Source organism: Syngnathus scovelli, chromosome 22 (genome assembly GCF_024217435.2).
Source record: "Syngnathus scovelli strain Florida chromosome 22, RoL_Ssco_1.2, whole genome shotgun sequence".
NCBI classification, from domain to species: Eukaryota; Metazoa; Chordata; class Actinopteri; order Syngnathiformes; family Syngnathidae; genus Syngnathus; species Syngnathus scovelli.
In genome coordinates, this window is record NC_090868.1 from 1,080,777 (window position 1) to 1,105,156 (window position 24,380).

General features: G+C 51.9%; 1 protein-coding gene across 4 annotated transcripts in view; it reads right to left on the reverse strand.

Annotated features, from left to right (window-relative positions):
* Window positions 1–86: 86 nt before the first annotated feature.
* syt1a (synaptotagmin Ia) overlaps window positions 87–24,380 on the reverse strand; it is a 37,596-nt gene continuing 13,302 nt past the window's right edge. For 2 of the 4 annotated variants that reach the window (XM_049761549.2, XM_049761550.2), the window contains exons 5-13: window positions 17,454–17,596; window positions 7,282–7,466; window positions 6,088–6,260; window positions 4,514–4,639; window positions 2,872–3,039; window positions 2,398–2,565; window positions 1,400–1,517; window positions 530–663; window positions 87–452 (exon numbers count right to left, since the gene is read on the reverse strand). In XM_049761549.2, the coding sequence (XP_049617506.1) occupies window positions 246–452; window positions 530–663; window positions 1,400–1,517; window positions 2,398–2,565; window positions 2,872–3,039; window positions 4,514–4,639; window positions 6,088–6,260; window positions 7,282–7,456 (1,269 nt within the window). In that variant the 5' untranslated portion in view covers window positions 7,457–7,466; window positions 17,454–17,596 and the 3' untranslated portion in view covers window positions 87–245. Of the gene's footprint in view, window positions 453–529; window positions 664–1,399; window positions 1,518–2,397; window positions 2,566–2,871; window positions 3,040–4,513; window positions 4,640–6,087; window positions 6,261–7,281; window positions 7,467–9,311; window positions 12,088–17,453; window positions 17,597–24,380 lie in introns of those variants that run through there. The other 2 variants (XM_068649666.1, XM_049761552.2) reach the window with 2 other exon arrangements.

A 24,380-nucleotide genomic window follows, 5' to 3' on the forward strand; every position in this document is an offset into this window, starting at 1 on the left:
ATTTGAGATAAAATCAAAATTGGTCATGCGCCAGTTTGGCAACTGGCTGCCGATTTTGACCAACTATTTCATAAAACACTTGACTAATCAAATAGCCATCAGGTCAACGATATAAATACCTGGTGGTCCTCGTGTGGCCCCAGGGTCACGCTTTGCCCCGCCCCCGCCCCCCCTGCTATACAAGAAGGCAGGAGCGTGGAGGAGCCAATGGGCGGGAGGGGGCGGGGGCATGAGGGCGGTCCTGCCTATTTCTTATTGGAGAGCTGCGCGTCCACTTCCTCCTCGGGTTTGAGCACGTGCCACTGGGCGATGGGTCTCCTGGGATTGGCCAGCATGTCGGACCAATGGCGCAGCTCCGTGCCCGAGCTGTTCAGGCCCACAAACACTTTGCCGATGGCGTCGTTCTTGCCGATCTTGTCGTAGTCCAGCACCGTGATCACCACCTGCACTTTCTGCAAACATAGAGTTCAACTTGGATTATTATTCTTGAGGGACCCAAAAATGGTGGCTCAAACTACTGGGCCAGTACCTGGATTTGCTCGAAGGGGACCTCGAAGCTGAAGGACTCGTTGTAGTACGGGTTGAGCGTGTTCTTCTTGATGGTGGTCTTCTTCTTCTTCAGTCGCTTGCCGTTCTGCATCAGGTGGATCTTCACGTACGGATCTGCGGGGCAACAGAGCCTTTAGAAAACGTCTGGCACCTCTTTGACACGGGTGGCCCGCAACGGGCGCTGATAATTGCTTTCGGTGATTGCGACGCCTCTGCTACCTGAGGTGTGATACGCCAGGAAACGGAATTGCAGTCGATTTTTTTTTTTTATCTGCCTTTTTTCACACACAAGCCACTTGTCAAGCGCTTCAAGCTCACGTGACCTCTTGCAGGGAAAGCACACCTGAGCGGATCTCGCCGGAGCTCATCTCCTCACCGACATTTTCCGCACGGGTGGCGACGCGTGGGATTATTACGGCTGCGTTGCATGCTGGGAGATACGCTTGGTGCTTTTGCCCAATGAACATCAAAGCAGGTTAAAAATAGAAGGCCTGTCATCTCGCCTGCCCTCATGTCACTTTGGATTGGTCGCGGCGCACGGCGCGCCCGCGGCTGACTTGTCGGCTCGCTTTTGCGCGCTGGCGTCACGCACAAGCGCGCATGCAAATCCACTTTTACATGTCTTGAAATCCGCACGCTGCCACCTTCGGCGAGGCACTTTTAAGTCAACTCTCCCGCCTGAGTGAGACTTTAAAAAAAACTACTATTATTATTGACACTGAATGTAGTTTCCTGTCAAAAGTCAGTCCTTCAAAATAAAAGCACGGCTCCGTATTTATTCAACATGCTTTTATTTTGAAGGCCTACCATGAGTTCACCGGGCAAATATTGCTTTGGAGTCCAAGCTGACCTGACAGGCCGCCCACGTCCATCTTCTTCAGGTTCTTGGCCTCCAGGACCACCACGGTGAGTTTACCAGCGGTGGGCACGTAGCGGAGGGAGAAGCAGATGTCGCCCAACTTCTCTTGCTGTGGCAGAAGAAAAAAACAAAAAAAACAAGTCGGCGTTGTGTCTCGAGTCACTAAAGGTTGAGAAACGGCGCTCTGTAGTCATTAGCGCGCGTTCCGTCAAGCAAGTCCAAAGCCGTTTATTGGCTTTTAATGAGCTGTAGCTGGCAACTTTGTCTATTTGTAATAAAAGCCGAGACATCATAAATCAAGCCCGCACGGGTGTTCAGCAGCTAATGGCGGCGCCCACGGAGCAGAACCATAATAGAGATAAAATGGAGCCCACAAAAAAAAAAAAAAAAAATCACATCGGCGTTCATTTGACAACATTTCATTTCCTGCAGAGATGAAAAAAAAATCTGACTAACAAGCTAAAGCTGGGCTCCATTAAATGCCATCATTAGCTACATTAGCTAATTGAAATGAATCGATTCAATCGTCAAACATGGCTTTAGGAACCCGAGTTGCCGTAACTCAGACAGAGGATAAAGTCAAGTCAAAATTCGAACGCGGAACCGCTAAACTGTGAGGCGGACGTGCTAACCGCTTCATCGACGTTTAGCGCTTTCTTTTCGCTCGACCCGGAAAAGTCAATTTATTGGCCCACAGTTCAACAAGCAAGCACATCATACAGTGAGCGGAACTTTCCGGCTCCCGCGAATGCTCGCAGGCGTCGGCCTTCGACTTAAAACGCGGCGGCCCGCTCCCCTCGCGCTGTCGCAATTAACCTTTAAATGGGGCAACGGTGGCGCTAAGAAGAAGGTTGCCGTGGCAACGTGCCAGGGCGCGCCGTGACATTTAGCGTGAAAATTCAATCTCCTGAACCGTTAGCCGGCAAATCCGCGTCGGGTGTTAATTGAAGGGGAACGTGAGGCGGGCGGAAGTGCGACGAAGCGCCCACCTCCTCTTTCTCGGCGCTCTGCAGGTCTCGCCACTCCTCCGTGACGTGGCTGAAGTCCACCTTGTTCATGGGCACCTTGATGTCGCCGATGGCGTCGTGCTTGGAGAAGCGGTCAAAGTCGTACACCGTCATCACAAGTGTCTTGCCGCCCAGCTCCACGTAGGGAACCTGAATATAAAAAAAAAAAAAAAATCAAGCAGGGGCGGTGCTTTGTGCTGGGTCATGACGCCGGCATCCAGCCCCCCCCCACATCGAGAGCAACCGTTACCTCCCTGCGTTCAGAAATTGGGCAAAACAAGATCGAAAGTTTTCTGAGCAAAAGTCTGGCATCCGTGACGGTGTGGGCTCAGCATCTGCCGCGCGGGCGTGTGATCGCTTTTGTCAGGAGCTTGTTAAGGCGCCAGCTGGCTGCTGTCTACCCGCCATGCAAATGGAGAGCAAACAAACAAAAAAAAAAAACTGGAGATCCGTTACCTTGAAGGTAAACTGCTCGTTGAAGACGGGATTGAGGGTCTTGCGGTGGACTTTGGTCTCGAACTTCTTCTTCTTGTCGGGCAGCAGGTAGACTTTGACGTACGGGTCGGACGTGCCGCCCATATCCATGGCTGGAAGCTCGGCCGCTTGGATGATTCCCACCATCAGCTGAAGCCAGGAAAGAGATGAAACATCTAGAAATCATTCCAAGCGTTCTTTAAAAGCCATTTTTTTTAAATGGGTTTTTATTTGGCACCTTGACTTAAGGGGCGTGGCTTAGTACGTGACCTCAGCAACAACGCTTTTTTTTTTTTTAACATGTTCTCCCATTTTCACCCATTGTGGGGTCAGGAGTTGTCTGTTGCGACAGCGCATCGGTCCAGAGACCAAGCCGATAATTGTCAAGTGCGCCGGGCGGTCGGGCCGCTCCGATTGACCTGTCAGTCATCGCCCCCGCGAGAGGCGACCGAGCTGCTTAGTCAATCAACTTCCCATCAGGCTGCCATCAAGATCCTGGAAGCCTATCAGGGTGGGGGAGAGCGAGAAGAAGGGAAAAAAAACAAACCGGGGGCCGATCTGACAAGAAAATCAATCCTCTGGCTTTTTAGAGTTCTTAGCGACAAACTTGCGCGTAATTAGCCTCTTAACTGCAGCACGGCAGGGGGTTGATTTGGACTCCCGCACTTGAAAATGGAGCAAAAGCTGCGATTCGGGGCCATGCTCGTAATGGCACCTGTCGCACGTGGCCCTGTTTGCACATCTGCCGCGGCGTTGTTTGCGCTGCTCTCGCTCGGCGGCCGCGTCGGACTGGCTTAACCGCACCGGTGCCTCCGATAAAAAGCCAAATGTAGTCCAACTGCAGTTGGCCACGTGGAGTGATGCGCCAGATTAAAACGATCATGGCAGCCCCCTCCGTCGGGATACGGCTTATTAGCGCCACTTGCGTAAAATATCATTTCGTCCACATGAAAGGCCCTTTGAGCGAAACGAGTCCATAATTTGTCATTGTGCGAGTAATCCTCCGCTGAGCGCTAATGGCGTGTGTTCCTTTGACTTTTACAAGTGTCGTTAAGCATCGCCTGCTCTTTCTTTGACGCCCGGCGCTGAACAGTCATCTGGAGACACCATAAAGGAAACCGAAGACCTTTTTTATGCCAGCGCCTTCATTTTGCCTTACCTGCAGCCGAGCGTCGCGACAAATGTTTGTTTCCTAACAAGAAGGATCCGGGAGCTGAGCTAATTGCGCTCCTGTCAGCAGCCGCGCTCAAATCCGGAAAGCGCTCCCGTCCCGTGAGGACGGGCCAGCGCGGCGTGTTCAGTCAGCGCGTCGCTTATCTGTCAAGCAACATCTGGCCGGCCGGCTGATGCCGGTCCTGCATCGTCTGCTTTTTAAAAATCAGCTGGCGGAACCAAATAAAACAGACGGAGATCTGCCCGGGGGATGCTTTGCAATCAGGCGGAAACAAACCAGAATACGAGAATAACGCCTTTGTTCAATCGTCTATTAGGGAAAGAGGGAACCGACGGCCCTCGTGTTGAAAAACAAAAGTGCGGGACGGTATCGGTCGGCATGGCCTCCCCGAGCTTACTTGGGCCAAAAACACCAAACAAAGAAGCCCGGCCGGTTCCGGCGGCATCTCACCGTGTTCTCTGTGAAATTGTAATCCAGCGAGTACTGTAATTTGCCCAGTTTCTGCTCCTCCTTGGGCTCAGCCTCTTTCTCCATTTCCGTCAAGCCTGTCTCGGCGTCCTCCTCATCCTTAAAGGCCTGGAGGAGACACCCACTAAGAATCAGTGTCGCCTCGCCCCGAGTGCCGCCCGGGCGCCGGCGCCGCTCCCCCCTCCTCCGCCGGCTCGGCCCACCGACTCCTGCAAAGGCTGCCGCTTGTTTTATGACATTCGAAGGGGAGCAAGGGGTGGGAGGGGGGGAGCAAGCACTAAAACACACGGCAACATGCTCTGAGATGCACTAAAATCTGGCTCCCCTGACGGCGGCGTCTGGAGGAAAGATCACAGGAGGGCCACCGCAGATGAGAGCAATGGGCAGGCATTGAGTGAGAAGAAAACACAAAGAAAGAATCTTCAGCGCTGGCTTTGGTGTCACTTCAAGTCGGAGCAACCCTGAGCTGCTGGGTTAGCGGGAGGTGGTGGCGGGAGGAGGGGGTGCGGGTGAGGGGGGCGGTGCCTAAAACATGCAATTGAAGAGGCTCCAAATTCATTCAGCATCAAACGTTGCCGTCCAAGAGGCTCGTTTTGCTTGTTTGGCATGCACAGCATTCGGTGCGGTGCTTCCGGGTCACGCCGACCCCATCGCTTGCGACAAGTCACGCCCGCAAACATCATCAGCAGCAGCATCATCACCATCCTCGCCCCCTCCCCACCCGGTCTCTTATGCCAAGCCACATGCCAGCAAACGGGTGCTTGCGCAACGACTTTCCATAATTCGTTCTGGTGACTCAATCGGCTCCAGTGAAAGCAAAGGGCTGAGCAACGCTGATTGGTCTCTGGATTGGTCTCCCGCTTTAGATTTGCTTGTTTCCAATTGACACCGGGTGGGTCGGCGTTGAAAATGCGGAAGGCTCGTCAACCAATCGGTGTCGCTCGGGCCCGTCTTACGGTGGCTGCGCCGTATATGAGCGTACGCGGCCAGGACGGACGGGCGTATGCGCATATGCGGGCGACAGTACCACGGAGCTACGTGTACTGTATAGGCATAGTTACATCTATCGGGGGAGCTCAACGGTCGTCCGTCGTCAAGAGGCTATCGGAAAAACGATCGCAACATCAGAGCAGCAGGCGTAAGAAAATCCAACAGCAATTGGGAAACCTACCGCCAGTCACCATCCCGCACAGTCATCAGACACAACACAGATAAGGAGGACATAGAAGGAAGAAACACACATTAAAAAAACACACACACACAGGAGTCAACAGGAGCAAGACCTCGAGAAATGAGACGCCGACTTTTCCCTCGCGGGTATGGATCGATAGCTTAAGCGAGCTGACGGCTAGCTGACAAAGTTAGATGAATTTTCTCCGGTTTTGGTCATTTCTCGAGGTGCGTGCCACTTCATTACCTCATTAAGGTCCTCATTTGACAAAAACAAACAAGAAATCAGAATACTTTCAAACATCACAGGTGCTAGCTCCTTCCAAAATGTATCTTTGCGCTAAACGCATGTGAATTTGCAAGCGTCGCGCCCACGCGGCCGTTACCTCGGTTTTGGCCCCGTCCTTCACGTCCTTCATGTTGATGGCGTTTTTGCCTTTGTCCTTGCCCTTCTTCTTGTTCTTCTTCTTGAAGATCCACTTTTTGCACACGCAGAAGCAGCAGGCCAGCACCAGGATGATGGCCACGAAGGCGATGGACACGATGGCCCACGACGGCACTGCCAGGGTCAGAAAGACGAATAAATATTTTGCTGGAAGGACTTGTTTATTTTTTTTTTGAGAGGTGGATGCTGTGCAAAGATCAATGGCCTGTTGACAAAAATCAATGACTTCTTTTTTGCCTGAGAGAAAATAATAGTTGAAGACTTGGCCCTCCACTGACTTCATTTGTGGAGCAACGTTTTTTTTTGTTTTGATTCCTTCCATCCACATTGAATTGCGTTTTCCTGTCGGCATGCTAAGGGCGCTCCCATCCCGGACGCCGCTTATCGTCTTCGTCGAGCGCACGTCGGCGCTGGCTTGTTCCTTAATTAAAGGCGGCCCGAGTGGCGCAAAGCAATGAAAGGCTCGCCTAATTAAGCGCATTGTGCGAGTGTCGTCTCTCCAGAGAAAAATAGCACAAGAGGGAGAGAGCCAGCGAGCGGGCGGGCGGGCGGGGGGGGAATAAAAGACGAGATGTGTCAAGCCCTTCCGCTGCTTATCTGTCGTTACGCTGAGATTTCGAGGAGGGTGGGGGGAGATGTAAAAAAATGTCTGACGCGCAAGCTTCAAATTGCTCCACAATTTGCCACCAGTCATTCCGAGAGGATTTAAGTCAACAATATTTATTAGTATAAAATAGCTGAGACTACTACTTTCCTATTAGACGTTTTATGGAATAAAAAATTAAGCAATTGTCTTCCTCATTTGTTTTTGTGTCAGTGGTGCACGTTTGTATCCTCTGCCTGGCAATTTTCTTTTGCTGTTTCTCCGCGGGCAGCATTAAATGTCGCCGTGCGTATTTGTAGAAAATGGGGCCACTACTCTTCCACGGGAGCTTCTCTCCCCGCGGTGAAAAGGAGTCGCTGGCTCGGCGCTTGATGCTATATTTATCCAAGCCGGTCGACGCGGAGGTGTGAAGGCAAGCGAGAGATCTCAAGCGGTGACTTCAATTTGGATTTGACCAACTCGTGCTTCTTTGACAACACCGGCCGCCATTTTAGGGCCGCGTTGAGAGCAAGCGGCGGCGGCGCAACTCACGTGGGATCTTGTTGAGCTCGTTCATGAACTTGTTTTTGAGCTTGGAGAAGGCCTCGTCCTTGGGTCCGGCGCTGCCCGCCACGTTGGTGGTGTTGGACAAGGAGGATGAGGAGGAAGAGGAGGCGGCGGTGGGCGCGGGGGCCGCCGCCAGCGCTTCCCTCCGACTCTCGTTCATCTCGCCGAGCCTGAAGAAAACACATCGAGACGTCACCTTTTTCTTTGTCCATCTTTCGAACGGACGGATGGTATCTGCCAGCTAAGCCCGCGCAAACATTTGCCCGAGCACACGCGGTCACGCCAAAGCCCCTCACGCTTTGCTTAAACGGGAGATTATTTATTAGCCCCGCGCGGCAGCGGCAATAAATGTCCATGCGGCTTTCCGACTTAATTGAATGGAGTGTTTGCGAGTCGGCCCGTAAGGACGCCGCGCTCTCGTGTCGGCACGCGGCAGCTGCGGCCGTGTTCCGTGCCGCCTCCTGCTTGACTCTCTGAGAGTAAACTGGAATGCTTGAATGTAAACGTCGTCACGCTACCTTTGCACCTTAATGACTCATCGAGAAGCGCACCGACGCTCGTGATCCACTTCGACTCATTTCACGGCGAAAAGCCCAAGCCGCGTTGACCTTTTCCGAGGGCGCTCACGTCAGTGCGGGAATACCATGCATGGCGTAAATTCCATGCGGACTGTTGTGATGACCCAGAAGCGACACAAGCACAAAATGGCCGCTCCCTGCGAATCACTGCGCCGCATCCTTTCCACTTCACTGAAGTGTCACATTGGATCTTCTTGCGCGCGGGGGGGGGGGAAAAATACATATATTAAACTTAATAATCCAAATAGAAAATACTGACAAGCGGCATGTCACGAAAAGCCCAAAATAAAATATGCAAGATAGATAAAAAGAATTTTGAAAGTAACCCTTCAACCCAATTACCGAGCCGCCAGATGGCCCGGCAGGTCCCCAAACGCGGCGCCAACGCCGGAGACAACACACACGTGGCTTCTCTGGATCTGGGTCACTTCCCTTAGCTCGCTCTGATACCGGCCCCCTCCCCCAAAATACAAAAAACACACAGACTTTGCTTTTGAGACGGGAGAAAACCATCCATCGAGCGGGAAGCGGCAAGTCGGCTCGCATCCGTCTTGTAGCTTTCAATGACTTAATTGTGCAGTAAATCACCAATTAAAAGCCTTTTATCGATAATGCTCGCTACCTATCGGCACACGTCGGCTTCGATCAAAGCGCCGCGGATGAATCTTTCCTTTCACCGTGCTCTGGAAAATCAACCGAAAAAATGGCCGCTTCGAACCATGGCCAACTTTAGCTTGTGTCCTCTACGCTGTCCCAATACTTTTGTCAGCGTAGCATAAGGACAGGAAGGCTTAATTGGGGCAGGATCAATAACGCCGATCGATAGGGAGCACGCCGACCGGACCTAGTCGTTTTTTATTCCAAAGTACGAGGCCGAGCTGAAATTCCCTGGGCGGCGGTGAAAATCACGCTAATAAAGTTTGATTGCCTGCGAGTGCGTCGTCGCGACGCCGCTGATGATCACTTCAACATCGCCGGCAGGTTTCATTACGCTCCGCCGCCGCGGGAATCGGGTACTTCTCGCCGATCCCGGATAAACCGATAATAATCAGACACTTGTTGGGGTCCGAAGGGAACAGTTTAATTACGGCGATTGCCAAATCCAGTCTCGCCGCGCTCGCTAGCTAGCGCTACACGAATGGCATTTGAATTAACAACATGTCGGATCGGCGGCGGCGGCGGCTTCCCAAGCCAAACGCGGCGGGGTCACTCTGCTGGAAAAGAAGTCAATCTGCCGAGCCAATCGTAGCAAATCATGTACACGTAAGAGCTAAAATGTCAATGGCGCCGTCGGTGGAAAAGGCGCGCTTAGTGAACCGACGCCGTCGTTTGCGGCTGTCGGTCACGAGCGGGCCGCCGCACGAGGAAGCTCTCGCTGAGCGGCGGCAGATAAGAGGAAGGAAGGAAGGAAGGAAGCGGCTCGGCCTCTTTACTCACCTGCAGCCAATCTCGTGGGGTAATGGAAGTGGGGAAGGGAAGAGAAAAAAAAAAAAGTTATTAAGAGCGCTTTTCCGCCAGGCCCGCGACAGCTCTATTAAGGCCCTAGCTCAAAGATTTGCCCGCGTTTTCAATTACGCCTTCCAAAAGCTAAGTAGAGGGAAGAAAAGCGAAGGCCGGGATGCTTATCGCCCTCCTCTTGTTCCCGCGGCGACAGGCGGATGCCGGGAGGGGACGACCGCTCCATTTATATGACGGACAAGGCACCTTGCGGAAAATAGGTCGAATGAAGTGGAGCCCAATCAATAAGCGCAAAATGGACGTCCAACGCCGTTCACTTTTTGGCTGCCGCAATTTATGCCATAAAATATTCGCAGGGTGAGTCACCGGAAAGAAAATGCCGGCAGTTGGAGAAGTCTCGCTACACGACGAGGGAGTCGGGGCGAAGGCTAAAAGATTAAACACGGCGGCTGCTTCCGCCCGTCAAATGTTGACAGACGCGTTGACATTGACCCGAGATGCGCTCCGCTCCGATGGCGAGGACCAACAAAGCCCCCGGGGGAAGTCGCCTCGGGTCGGAGGCCGCGCTCGGAAGTTTGCTCAACGTCCGCCCGGCAACCGAGGGGCAGGGAGGAAGCGGCGGCAGGCCCGAGTCATTTAAAGTTTGCGTTTCAACCTCTCGACGTGATCTTCTCCAGATGCGCCGCCGGCGGGAGGCGGCCGCCATGTGACAAACCTCGGCGGTGCTCTCGTGTCACCGCGACCTTTTTGCCTCTTGAGCACAAAAGAAAACAAACGCATTGGCGGATAAGCGGAGTCACAACAAGCGCTGCCTTACGGATTCCGTCGGGCCCAGCTCGGACATTTCTGAACCGGCGAGGTTTTGGAAATCTGGTTTCGCTCTGAGGATAAAAAAAAAAATCCTGATGTCATCAAGGGGAGGATGCTCGCTAATCCGCTAGCGGTGTCATAGCGGGAACGGCGAGGAGACAAACACCTTTGGCAAATAAGCGGCGTGATTAGATGATGGCGGCGCGACGGGGCACAGTGTAAACACAAAGAAAGTCGTCGGCGGCGGCGGCGACGACGTGTTGCGTTGCCTCCTCTCGCTCGCAAAAGTCGTTTCAAAGTCAGCGTTTCGACGCGCTCGCTTTGTTTCCGCCGTGGAAATAAATAACACGGCTCTTTTCTTTGAGCTGTCACATCCGATCCGGCTGACATTATCATTTAACACAACGCCGCTTGAAGAGCGCCACTGAAACCACCGCCGCTCGGCGTGACAGATAACGGCGGTCTCGTCGCTTTAGCGCTGATTAGCGGCAGGCTCGCGACGAGTTTGCTTTGGCGACTCGTATCGAAAGGTGAGGCGGAAATGGCGCACGCCGCGATGGGGAGATAAAAAGATGGAGGCTGCTCCACTTTTTTTTGTCTCCATCTGCCCGATAATCAAATTATACTTGAGCAATAAGCTCCGGTGGAAAAAAGCCTTCGCCCGAAACATCTGTTGCCGGGGGGGGGACCCTCATTATCACCGCTGGCCGTCGACGTCCGATCTCGTCCAAGTTACGCTCGAATGAATTTTGGCCGTTGAACGGCGGCGGCGGCGTTATTAAAGCAAATGAGCTCGACGAGGGGCTGTTTATTTGACTCAAGTACGGTTTTTACTAATTAGTCACCAGGCGAGCCGTTTGTGCCCGCAATGAGCCGGCGGCGGAAACTCCTGCAGCTGCTCCATCGCAAACAAATTGACCCCGCACATAAAAACCCAGATTTACTACTTTCCTATTGGCCAGGGCTTAAGTCAATGGAGATTTTGCTTGTCTGATTTCCCCAACCTTTGCGCCTGCGGAGAAGCCGCGCAACCTTGTCGACACAAATTCCCGTCGGTGCGCTTTGCGGATAACGGTCTCCGCCCCGTCACCGATCTGGCCGCTCGTCTTAATTCCGAGGAAGGTGGCCGTGACGGCTGCGCGGGAGTCGCCCAGCTTTGCCGATTCCATTTCTGCAAGCCGCTCTGTCAACACTATTTTTTATTATTCCGTCCTGGCCTCCTTCCCCGCAAGCGTGAAGAAATGGAATGAGATGTTTGCTCATTCGCGCGCTGTGCCGACGGATCGCGATGACTAAAACATTGCGGCGGCGGCGGCGGCGGCTAACAAACACTCGCAGTCTTTGGTGCAAAATGGCGACGGACGAATCAGGTTATGTTTAGATGAAAACACAGATTGCCACGTTACGTGCGGATGCGTGACAGCGGGAAGCAGCCGGAGGAAACTAATCCAGGAAAAAACAACAACGCAGCCACGTCGAGAGACAGACAGGATGAACCGCCTCACATTCAAAGTCTCGCTTTGGTCTTTCGGAGTGGGATGCGACCGAGTGCATGTTAACCACGGCGAGACAAGCGCTTATTTAAAAGGTGACAACGTGACGAGGCTTATTTTGGGCAGCGGGAAGAACAACCCGAGCGTGAAGAGACGGCAAAGAACGAGCCCGGCAGCTGCAACTTTTCTAGCCGCGGTTAAACGGCGCCGAGCGGACAGAACCTACATACGTCGCGCTTGCGATTGGACCATTAGGCGAGCTCGCGTGGAACGCAATGTTCCCAAAATTCTGTGACCTTCAGGTACTAAGCCGACGATTGTGACCCCGTAATCATAATCAATGGCTTTCACGCCCGAGCATGTCGGGCAATACGGCCTTAAGAGGAGCTGAAGTGATTAAAGGGCAAAAATTGCGGCTGGTAGAAACTTGCGCCGTGACCGCCCGTGATTAGAAAGACGGAACCGCGTCCCGGGCCGCTTCTCATTACACGGCGAGCTTTCCGGAAGGCAACAAGGGAGCGCTGATTTTTGCGGCGAACGCCACCGAGGGCCATCCAATCAGGCGCCATTGTGCTTGGAGTGGGAGCCTCTCCGGCGCTATCATTAGCGCCATTACGGCGGAGAGGAGAGCGCTTTTGCCGACGCCGGAGGTCGGCGGCGACGACCCGTTCTGATACGTAAACAAAATTAATCAGCATTACTGCTCGGGACAGAGCGTCTGCGGGAAGACGGAGATAAAGCGATGATTTATGGCGCGCATTAATTGCCAGAGGCAGCGACCGCACGTCCCATTACAGCGTTTCGATTTCTTATCGATGGCTGGGAAATGACCGCGCCGTGGGTACGAGCGGCTGAGGGAAGGCAAACTTTTTCATCGGCGAGCTAGCTTGTTGACTTTCCTACGGCAAATTTGCAAAAAATATTCGTTTTGATTGTCTTAAACGACGCAAAGTGAAGCCGGCGCCGGTGACATTTGCGGGATTAGAGGGTGTTAGCAAGGAAATGACAAGCACTTTGTCTCCGTTTAGCCAAGGCAGCGAGAGCATTACAAGGTGGATCTTCTCCGCCGGCTTTAAGTGCACCCCACGCTGGGCGCCTGTTGCCTCCGTCTTTGCCGCCGACAGGTCGGGGCGGCGTTTGACAGATAATAACACATCGCCATGACAACCAAAGGGGCGGAGTGGTGAGACGGACTATTTTAGGACCACGATATGTGTTTTATATGCAACTGGGTGGCCAAGAAAATAGTTTTCAGGGAGCTGAGATTTTTTTTCTCTTTTAGTTGGTTACTTAACTGGGGGGTTCCTGCGAGCTGACTTGAATCCACCCTTCATTTCCTTTCATTTACGTCTAATTGGAGAAAGCCCAGCCAGCGCCCTCCAGATGTCGGCTGCCTCCTCCAAAATATCAGCCAAATTGCTTTTTCATGCAAATGACTGCTCGCTTGCCTGCCTGCCTGCCTGCTTGCTTGCGAGCGAGCGTTTGCCCTAGTTTGACCTTGAGCTGTGTGTAAACACTCTAGACTGATGTGGCAGGCAAAAAAAAAAAGAGATAAAGTGGAACGCGCAACTAGCTTCCTGCTTCCTCCTGTCACACGTTGACAGTGAGGAGGTGGGTGGCGGTGGATGAGTGTGTGTGTGTGTGTGTGTGGGGGGGGGGGAATAAAAAATCCAGATGAGAGATTTTGACAGGTGGCTTCAACATCCCGGATTGAGCCTCGGAGAAGACCACCGAGCGTCGTTACCGGCCGCCGTTAGCGATCGGACTTCCTGGCGCCTGATTGGACACCGATGCCTCTTTAGGCCCGTCTTTAATGTAAATGAATCTTGATTGACAGCTTTGGCAAAGGCGTGTACGTCGTCGAGGAGAAAACGGCCTCGGGGCACCCGGCTCGTTTCTGTAATTATGCGCGGGGACAGGAATTTTTCACCGGGGGGGGGGACATTGTGTTCCCGCGCTCACGAATCAGACCCGCGGGCTGTTGTAGGGGGACGGCCATTAAGGTGAAACAAATGCATCCGAGCAGCCAATCGGCCACTTTGTCTTGTGGTTGAAAGGAGAATCGGAAAAGAAAAGCGACGTACGTGCGTGCGTGCGTGCGCTCTCTCCTGAGGCGCTTTCCCCGACATGATCCTATTTTGAATGCTCCTGTTAGATAATGACGTTATTTGTCTTGTGCAAAAAAAGGAGAGCCGGATCTATAGTTGTCAACCCTTTTTTTCCCCGGCTGAGAGATGAATGTGCTCAGTCTGGCCTTGGTTAAAAAAAAAAAAAAAAAAAAAGCAATCAGAATCATTCATCTCCAGGATAAAAACATACAAGCTGCCATTTTGTAACAGCCACAAGAGCCACTTGATTAGGGACAGCAAGTAAGCCTCGCCCGCACGCTATGAGCGCTTTCACGGCTACGCCGGGAATCCCATTATCATACAGGGATCACGGTCGTCATGGAAACCAAGGATGGCACATGCGTAAGCCGTCTATCTGGAACGTGTGCGCAAACGTTAGGAATTAGTGTGAAAATTCAGCCGCGGACGGCGTTTGCTTCCTTCGCCAGGTGGTTCGTGCTCCCTGCGCCCGCCTTCGCAAATAAAACTCAAGGTCCCGTCAATCGGCCACAATGAGTGCTGACTGATTCATAGCAAGGTGAGGCGTTATCTCGCTGTGAATCACTCTGCGCTCGTTGCGCCCCGTGCCGGATGAGAATCAAAAAGTCTCCGCCAGAGCCAGCGCAGGCTGATTTATAGCCAAATTGTTGTGCTGGATTTGAATGATAAATTAAATATAAAGAAATAAATGCAGAATGATATTAAAAGTCAGATTCAAATAATACACACATTTATTTGAGCGACAGGACATCAACGCTCGCCTTTAATTGTCAAACGTATTCAATTATCTGGCAACCTGCTGGACCCTCCAAAGCAAATGGTGCAGGCTTAAGCTGTTTTTCTGCACAGAGTCGATAATTGCTTTCTGGGACATCTAACAACGCGCCTTTTACAATTAGCGCGGTCTTAAGGAGGCAAAATTGGGGGAGAAAATGAACAATGCGGATGCTTGAATTCTTCAAACGCGCCAGCCGCTCTTCCTCTGCGCCGTTGTTTTACAACAAATATGCTAATTTGCTGATGAGGAACAACACTCAATGTGCCGCAAATTCCCTTTTCAAAAATTTAAACGCATCCGTTCAAGTGCACGCTTCGTTTCAAAAACACTCTCTAGGGGGCGGTAGCGCGAACAAAACTCTGCCGCGCCGGCTGCGAAATAAAAAAAGGGTCACGCGGCTAGCTAGGAATTTTGCTCTGGTGCCGGATGCAAAATGGTCAAGCCGAATGAATCCTGCGCGGGACACGGAGAGCCGTTCGGAGTCAGGTGAAGAGTCATCACGATAAAAGTCACTCTATACTGCGGAAAAAATAAATCAGTAACATGAATCCGCCACAACAAGTAATTCATAATGATATGATGTGCGCACCACACACACACATGCACGCGCACACACACAGAAGGGGGGCTCAAAACAGTCCATTAGTGGAGCGTATGAAGTGAATGTCAGACTCCTGCCGCCGTAATCCGTCTGCACGCTCGCCGCAATCTCTCCCAGGTGCATCCTGGGTAATTTGTTTCTTCCAAGGAAGAAAACGAGGAGGGGTGGCACGGGGGACCGCGTTGGGGCTTAATGACGCCTGAGGATAGATCAACCGGGATCGGAGCATCTGTTTGAACATTTAAAGCTATGGGTAAAGTATTTCACATATTTTTGAACAACTATGTTACTTTCTTACAAATGTATGAGTCCAGGACATGGATGTGATTCGCGGCGGCGGCGCTCCGACGAGAGCCCAGAGAGCGTTTGGAATCTCAATGGCGAGGTGTCACGCACACTCCTGCTCCTTTCACCCGCAACGGCGTGATTGCGTTCCGCTCCCAAATTGCAGTCACGACTGGCGAGGCGAAGCGAGGACGGCTGAATATTATGCACACGGCGTTCCACAAAGACGGCGCGGGACGCATCTGTAATGGGATCTGTTCCCGGGGTTGATAAAGGCTCCGGTCCGACTTGGGCGATTAGCCTCCATTTGAGGGAAAAAAAAGCAAAGATGCGGAGATAACCAGACTCTCAGATGGCCTTTCTGCACGACGGCTAACCTGCAGCCGGCGCCGATGGAGGCGCAGTTAGCGTAGCGACACACCGGGAGAGATACTCAACTTTGGTTAAGTGTTAACGCTTATTGTCGATTGTCGAAGTCAGACATCGAGATTGATTCAAGTTGCGCATCAGTCACGTCAACAAACGCTCGCGAGTGTGTCATACCGGAACGCTTCCATCTCGGCTTGCACTTACAGCAGCTGACCAGCGGGGGGCAGCGTAACGGGGCGGCCCATGCACAACTTTGGCGTGACATTAACTTGATGTTAATTCCGCCGTGTTTGTGGACGGTCCGCCGCGTTATGAACACCACTTCGGTCTCGCGCCCGTTCAATTATGCTAATGGCGAGGCAGACAACAAATGACCCGGGCTGGTTATTAGTTGCCTCAATTAGGCGACATGTCGAGGGGAGGAGGAGGAGGAGGGGGGGCGGGTTGACTAGAGGGTGGTTGGCTGTCCGATGTGGATAAGTGAGGCCAGGGGGCAAGACGTTATTGTTGTGTGTATGGGTGTGTTTGTGTGTGTGTGTGGTGTTGCACCCAATCAATGTCATGCTGAGTGCATGTTTGCATATTTGTGTGTGTGTGTAAACACTGGAGAGGTTCTCATGGGGTCTCAGTGTCCACACTAGGCACGCCATCCAATCAAAAATCAAAAAACGCCTCACTTTTTTTTTTGGAATGCATATTTTGGTTGCTGCACAATCAGAGTGCTGAAAAAAAAATGAAGCCAGCATCGTAGCAAGCGGCAGGATGACACGAAAATTAAACAAGCACACGCTGGTGTCTTTTAAGCAGCCTGATTGTGATCGCACACGTGTGTGTGTGTGTGTGTACGCATGACTCATGCCTATAGTAAATATTCAAATATGGCATCATTATGTAATCAGCACACAAGAGGACTTCTCCGTAAAGAGACTGTTGCTGTCCGCGGTGCTGAAACAGTGAAAAGGCAGCGCATCCACTGTCATATGCAAGATGACGGTGGAGCCTTCCCACCCTGCCCCGCCCCTTGAGAAGCCAGCCAATCATTGCATAGGAGGGCCACCAAGTTATTTTAGAAAACATTTCACGTGATAAATTCATAAAAAAAAAAAAAAAAAAAAGAACAAAATTTTAGCACAAAGTCATCAGTTATCACATCAGTGATCAATTTCAAAGAAATCCAAAATTGTGACATTGACAAATGTCTGCCAAGGTTGTGTCAAGGTCAAAGCACAGAGCGAGGAATTTGCATGACGTTTGCTATGTAATGGCGTGATGTCACCATGCCGCCACTTTCAATACATTTTTCATTTTGTACAAATAAACTTTTTTTAATCTGGACAGAAGACTACAATCATGTGACTTGAGGGGGCGGGGCCAAATGGAAAGGCACCTGGGCTTTGCTCTGACGTCTCCAGAGTTGACAGTCAAACGACTCAATTTTCACCTCTTTGAAATCCGATAATAACCAACCCGCTTGATGATTTGTTTGCGGGTAAACATTTGGCAAAAAAGTGGGCACGTGAAAGTGCTCTCCAGTTTACCACACGCACCCAAGAAGCTCATTTGGGGATTTTTTCCTTTCCAGTAATCCCGTCAGTCCCAATCGGACTGCGCTCGAGTGCGTGCGTTCCCGTCGCTTCCCATTGGCAACAATCACGACCTTGCGTGTGCATCACGTACCTGGCAGCGGTCTCGTCTTCCCAGGAGCGCTGGCTGGCGGTCTTGCTGCTGGTCTTGTTCCCAATCCCAGCGAGCTCAGGGGGTTGCGTAGCGGTAGCGTGAGGAGGGAGGGGCTGGGCTGGACGTCAAGTTGCCAAGCGCCGCTGCACGCAAACCAAAAGTCAAAGAAAGGAAAAAGCACTTAGAAAGCGGCAACGGCGACGACGACGCTCCTGACGGCACACTTGAGCATCCGGCCAGCGAGCGGCTCCCTCGTTCTCTCTCTCTCTCTTTCTCTCTCTCCGTCCGTGACACTCGCTCCTCTCTTCCCGCCCACCTACTCAAGCCCCCCGCACACGCACACACGCTTACACACACTGGCTCTTTTCCTCCGCTGTCAGACAAAATGCACATACCCCCCCATCCCGGCTATTTTCTCCCACCCACTCGCACCCTTTGCACTGTGAAAACAACAATCACCGTGTGTGTGTGTGTGTGTGTGCATGAATATGATGTTGTGCTGACCCCCACCATAGCTGGTCAAGGGCATTCCTGGGTGTCCCCCCCTGGAGACATCTGACACCATATATGGGGAGGACCGCCCCCCCCCCCCCCCCCCCCGCAGGTGGTCATCATGTCCACTTTAAATGCAGTCGTGAGTGGCTTGTCCAATTAATGAGCTTTAAAATGTCACGTTATCATAGTAGACTGGATGTACAAAGTCGCCAAAGTTTGGTGTGAGAAAAAAAAAAAGATAGATTATCCCAAAAAATGTATTCCAATTTTTATAAGTGTAAAGTATTCAAAGATGGTCTTTGTTTGAAGAGAACAATTCCTAATTGCGTGTTATTTGTGTCGCCGGGCGGATTATCAGCATGGAAAATGGCAGCCGCGTCCGTTGTGAGTAATAGATTGTGTCAGGTAGATGCGAGTGCGATAAAGCGGAAGGGAAAAAAAATGCGGGGAGGGGCTGAGGGTTGGCATACGTGCGGACGCGTGTCAGGCTAAATAAAGCTCAGCGGCGAGGAACGCACGACACTGCGCGGTGGGCGACATCGGCGAGGACGAGCAAACGCGGCAGACGAACAACAACATCACCTGCATCAAGATGAATATTTGCTAATTCCTTCATCCTAATTGGAAGGGAATTAAATACGTCAAGGGAACCGAAGACACATTGTTGCGACTAAAAGCAAAACCAAGCGGACTTTTTGTTTTGTGCAATTTTATTTGTCTGCTCAGAATTGCGGTGCACTTATTGAACCATTGCAAAATGTCAGCGCGATGATTCATAATGCTTTTCTGACTTCTTGCACTAATGTCTGCTTTCAGACATTAGCGCAGACTGGCCGGCGTCATCTTTTTTTCCATCGGCGCTCGGGAGCGGCGCTGACATTTGGGCTTTTTTTGATAGAGCGCTGGTGTTTTGCTTCAGCTTTCTTCTCCAAAGTCCTTTCTTGTGGAGATGACAGGTTTCCTTTCAGAAAAGATTCACTCGCGCAAGTGTAGTCCGGTATTTATGCTTGTTGCTAAGCTACGGGCTAATGTGACATTGCGCTCGCTTCTGTAATTGGTCTACAAGCGACATTGAAAGGAAAATTCCCGCCTCTGGTGTCAGATGTTCGATAACGCGTGTCCAGTCCAGCCATTTTTCAGAAATACCAGAAGCTAATAGGTTAACTTTAAGTTTAGGGACAGCTAGCGGTGAAGCTACTTGGCTTACTTGCTCAGAAACCATTTCTGGAAAACCATTTGTATTTTTAACGCCGCCTTCCACGACATTCGGTTTGTTTCGGCAAGCTTCCAAAAAACGGGCCAGAAATAGGCATGAAATGATTGACGGAAATATATTCCCCATTTGTTACTTCAATTACCGCCCGCCCGCCCACCCGCTTCCGCCGATGGCTGACAGGCTCGCCGCTGGATAAGTGGCTGTTGAAATATGGAAGTATTCAGCGGTGGCGTCTTTTCAGTGGGCACAGGTGCGCCTTTTCAGCCAACAGCCGCCCGCCAGCGTTCGCGCGGCAACACCTGCGCGGGTCAGCGGCGCTCGCCAACGCCGATGATATCCCGCAGATGTTTGCCTCGCCGCGCCGGCCAAAAACTTTCCACAGAAATCGAGCGCGGGTAATGCCTTGGGCAGCCGAGTGCGTTCCGAGAGAGGTGGTGGATTAGTTGGATTTGGGGAGCGAGTAATTACTTGTACCCGCCCCCCCCTGTGGTGGGTGCTGTAATTTAATTACCTCGGTGACCTTTGTCCCCGCCTGGCAACAAAATACAGCCAAGGTGATAAGAGAGTCTTTCATTTACCGCATGATTATATTTTATTGACATTCCGAGCGACATTTCAAATCCAATTTATTTTATTATTTTTTTTTTTTACGGATGCCCCCAAGGAATATTTACAATCGCCTATATGAATAATTTAAAGCGTAAACACGGCACAAACTATGATGCCAAAGACAAAGGTGTGGTTTGCAGATGCGAGCGAGTCTTCCTAGTCAACGCAAAGTTGCTGATGTCGTGAATGTTGTTGTTTTTACACCGGCAGGGGATTGTGGGGGAAGAGGGAGGGAGGGAGGGAGGGAGGGGCCCCCTGGGGGCTACCTTAGCCGCAGATACTCGGCAACATCACTACTGGAGCGGGCTAATGTTGTCCGTATCCCCGCTGTGTGTGAGCGTGTGTGTAGCGGATACAAAAAAAAAAAACGTGGCAGCACAATTGCTCATTACGCGGAATTGACTGCGCGGCGCAACGGTGCATGTGCGGAGGAGTCGGCCACGCTGGGCGGCGGGCGGTCCGATGATGGATGGCTTCGTCAGGTGCGGAAAGCGCAGACGGCCCCTCGGCTTTAGATTTTTCTTCCGTCCCAATTTGCGTTTCCCTTCTCCACCTTCACGGCGCAAGTAAACAAATCCTAAAGAGGAACGAAATGGGAAAACACGTGAAGTGACCCCAACGACGCTTTGAGCCGTCTTCTCGACGAGCCAGCCCACGTTTGAGGTGTTAAATTGCTCCCGAGGGAGATCAAACACAAATGGACGTGGTGGAAAATGAAGACAACGATCAAGGCGGTAGCAGAGGGGAGGGGGTCGGGCGTTACATCATCCCTCTGAGGTCACCTTGACGACTCCGCGACTCTGCTTAGAGTCACACCGTCGAGCCCCGAAAAAGAGAAGAAACAAGAAGAATATAGAAAGAAGCGGCTCCGGTGGAGACTCGGCGCCTTAATGGACACGGGCCCGGCAAATTGGGGGAAGAGGATGTCGGCGCACACGCCTCGTCATTCGCCTTCTCCCGGTTTGCCCGCCGTGCCACTTTGGATCCATCAGCTCCAATATGAGAGGAGAAATTGGCCTTCTCTCGGCGGGGCCCCGCTCACTTTGCCGGGTCGGGCCGGGCCGGGCTGAGACGCGAGCCAAATAGACTTTAATGACGCTGCCGGCGCCGCTTCTGAACTCCGCCTGAACTGACACTACGGCGGCGGCCCGCTGAGATTCGGACCTTGGACGCACGCGTAGTGAGAACAAAAGAAGAGATTAGGTGGAAACAAAAGAATAATCGCCAAACTTGAATGTAAATCAAAGCTAATCAAATGTGACTGATTGCAACTGATTAACAAAGAACTTCTAATTAGGAAAATGTTTCATACCTCCTGAATCCCAAGCCTGACCTAAAAAAATCATAAGCGGAATGCCGTCGCAAATATCCTTCTTGACTTTGCACGTGGCGCCATTCAAAAATGCGCCGCTAAATATGCGCTCGGGAGAAGATTTGCCTTTCAGCAGCCATCTGCGGCGCTTCTCCCTCCTTCCCTCCTTTCCTCCCTCCCTCCCTCCGTCCATTCCTGCTGCCTTTTCACATTTTCTCCTCCGAGCCTTCTGCTCATCACCTCGTGCCACTTTCCGCAAAAAAAGAAAAACAACAACAATGGCAGCGAGGGCTCGTTCCCGCTAAATATCGTTCCCGTTTGCAGAATTCCCGACGCGGCTTGGCTAGCATCTTCACGCTCCGCCGCCTTTGCTTATGTAAGCACACGCAGAAGAGGCAATCTTTGGATCGACACATACTCCGCAGGAGAGATATTACCGCCGTAATCTAGACGGAAATGGGGGTGCGCGGCGGCGGAGCGGGCCGACCTTGAAGAATTTAACCTCGGGAGTTTATTTGTCAGCCTGATATACTTTTTTTTCTTCTCAAAATGCTCTGTAAAGGTTTCCGTAATTGGAGTCCCTTCCAAGCTGATGAGCCAGTTTTGGAGCGAGTACTCAGAGTGCTTCATTGCCAAGGACAATTTCTTTTTGTCACCCGAGTTATGTGCTTCCAGCCCGTAAACATTTTGCCAAGGGTTCTTTATTTTGCTCAATTTGAATGAGTTAAGAACCGTTTTTATGCAGATCTTTTTTTTTTAAAAGAGAAGCAACCAATTGGCAATTTTAAATCATTTCAGTCATCTTCAGTTTAACAGTCACAGCTCCAGCAGCTAGCCGCTAATGCTAATCGCGCCCAGTGCGCATCTACGGCAAACATCCTGTGCCTTATCGCGACGGGGCTCACAAATATCTCCGAGGCGGCGGACCTTTTGTCGCGGACGCGATGCCCCTGAGCAAACAAGATTACGCCGACCGGTCGGAGTTCCAAGACGCCATCCTTGACGGGCCAGTGTTTCAAAGTAGGGCTGCCGGGCCACGTATGGTTTTCTCCATACCTTAATTTGGACCACTGAGCAATTCAATTCTATTCAGAGTCCTGGATAGCTTCATTGGAATATTTTTAGTATTTTTTACAACTGATTAAATATTTGCGCTAAAAATGAATTTATTATTTCCAATTGAATAAATCATAACAAATAAATAAGAATTTAAGCGGTGTGTTGAGAAATGTGGACATTTTTCCAACACGCCAGTACGTTTGGGTCACTATCTGGCTCTAAACGGCACAGTTGCGTAACGTCTTTCAGCGAGGGCAGGCTAGCCAAACTAGGACAGCGAGGGTGGGGGGGGGGGGGGGGGTCGTCGCCACGGAGACAGCATCTAAAGAGCCAGATGCACCTGTGTTAGATCAGACAGTATTTTTTTTTTTCATGAGTATTATGAGAAGTGCGGATCTGTAACCTCCTGTTGGCGCTGTAAAAGTATCGGGTCAGCGTTTCGGAGTAAGCCAAAGGGTCACGGGAGGGAAGCGTGGCAATATGGACGGGATGTTTGGAGGTCCCGCCAAGGTCACAAAGTCTTGGGGGTAAAAAGCGTGCGAGAGTTTTCCGGTCGGCTAAATGAAGCGGCTCTCAGATCAAAGTGAAGAGCTCCGCCTCCGTTTTCAAGAAGGCACTTGCAGCTCGCCTGGCACCTTCTCAGTCAGTCACGGACAAATATGTCATGAGAGGCTCGCAAAAATTCAAATGGCACTTTCTCTGCAGATTGGAAAAGCTTTTTGATTGTTTTGCTTTCAATTATTCACTGCTGCGGGCATCATTTCTTCAAAAGATTCTTCGTAATTTAATTGACGCTGCCGTCGTCGGCGTCGCTCATCTGGCGACGACGCAGCTCGCGAGTTTATTTCCGGAAGGTGCGAGAAACCTGACGCACTTTGCCGAAATAACTGCGCGCTTTCAGTTGCCGCGGCAACCCGAGCCGGCGTGACGCCAACGGCTCTCGCAAGTCGGGCCGACGGCGCCTTCTCGTCGACGGTCGACTCTCGAAAGGCCCGTTTCGATGCGGAGGTGTCGGCGCGGATGAAAACAAAGGAAGAGGAGGGCCGGCGCTGCTTTGAGGCAGAAGGTTGGCCGCCGTCGCCACGCCGCAAACAGACAACATGAATTACGCGGCCGTGTTCCATTATTTTCAGCTGAGCGGCGGCCAGCGCCACATTAAACAAGCATCTGCGTGCTTTGGCGCGGGACCCTAAAACGCCAGATCTCTGCTCTCCCCCTATTTCCCCCGATTGCGGTTGGGCGTTGAGCGCAGCTCGGCCCGATCAAGGTTGTCGTGTTGCTTTGCGGCGAGTTGGCGCCACATCACTCAAGCTGCTCCGGTGCCGGACCGGCCTCTCAGCAAATCTCAAGAACAAAAAGACAAACACGCCGCGTCTCTTTGCTGCCGGCCGACTTAAAGCAGGCTCCCGCCGAAGAGATTAGGCCCCGCCCACCCGCTTCGGCCTCCACGAGAACCATTGAAGGTCGTGCTTTTTATTTCTTAGCTAGTGTATGAAATGCGCTTTGTAACGCAAGCTGAACGAACGATAAGCTGTTGAACCGAGCCAGCTAAGAACGCGCTAGCCGGGTGAGCGCGGAGCTCGGCGTCGGGTGTCGTGCGGCGGCGGCAAGCAGGGTCGACCTTTTGTGTTTGTCATATCTCCTCCAGCTCAGGGCGACCGCAATGTGTCCGAGACGCTTTGGCTCACAGGGGACACATCAGACAACCACGAGGGAGTCGGGGGAGGGAAGGGGGGGTGACCGTCCCCTAGGACAAGCCTTGTCCTCTCTCACTGTGTCAGCGTCACGCCTTGATGCTTAGAGAACGACGGCGGCCTCCAGCGCCACGCACGCACGGACAAGTGACCAGGAATCGCCGTCCTCATTGCAGCCCGATTAAAAAGCGACCACTCGAAGCCTTCACGACCCAAGACGGAGTTGCGGAGATGGGCTCTACTTTCCAGGACTGACGCAGGTGCTGGTTTATCTGGCCGAGATAACACGAGCTGGTGCCATCATGTGGATTAGGAATGTAAAGCGCGCCACAGTCACACGAGATGGCTTTGATTCATCCAAGCGGGCAGGAAATGAAATAGCGGCGTGGCGAGATTAAAAAGGGGGCACGGGGAGACGCGGCAGCGACTTTCATTTCCACACGCTGACCACGGGCCAAAAGATGCTCGTGACAGAGCTCAAGATTGTTTTGCTCAACGTGGAAGTTGGACTAGCGAGCCGGGCGGGTGATTAATATGCACGC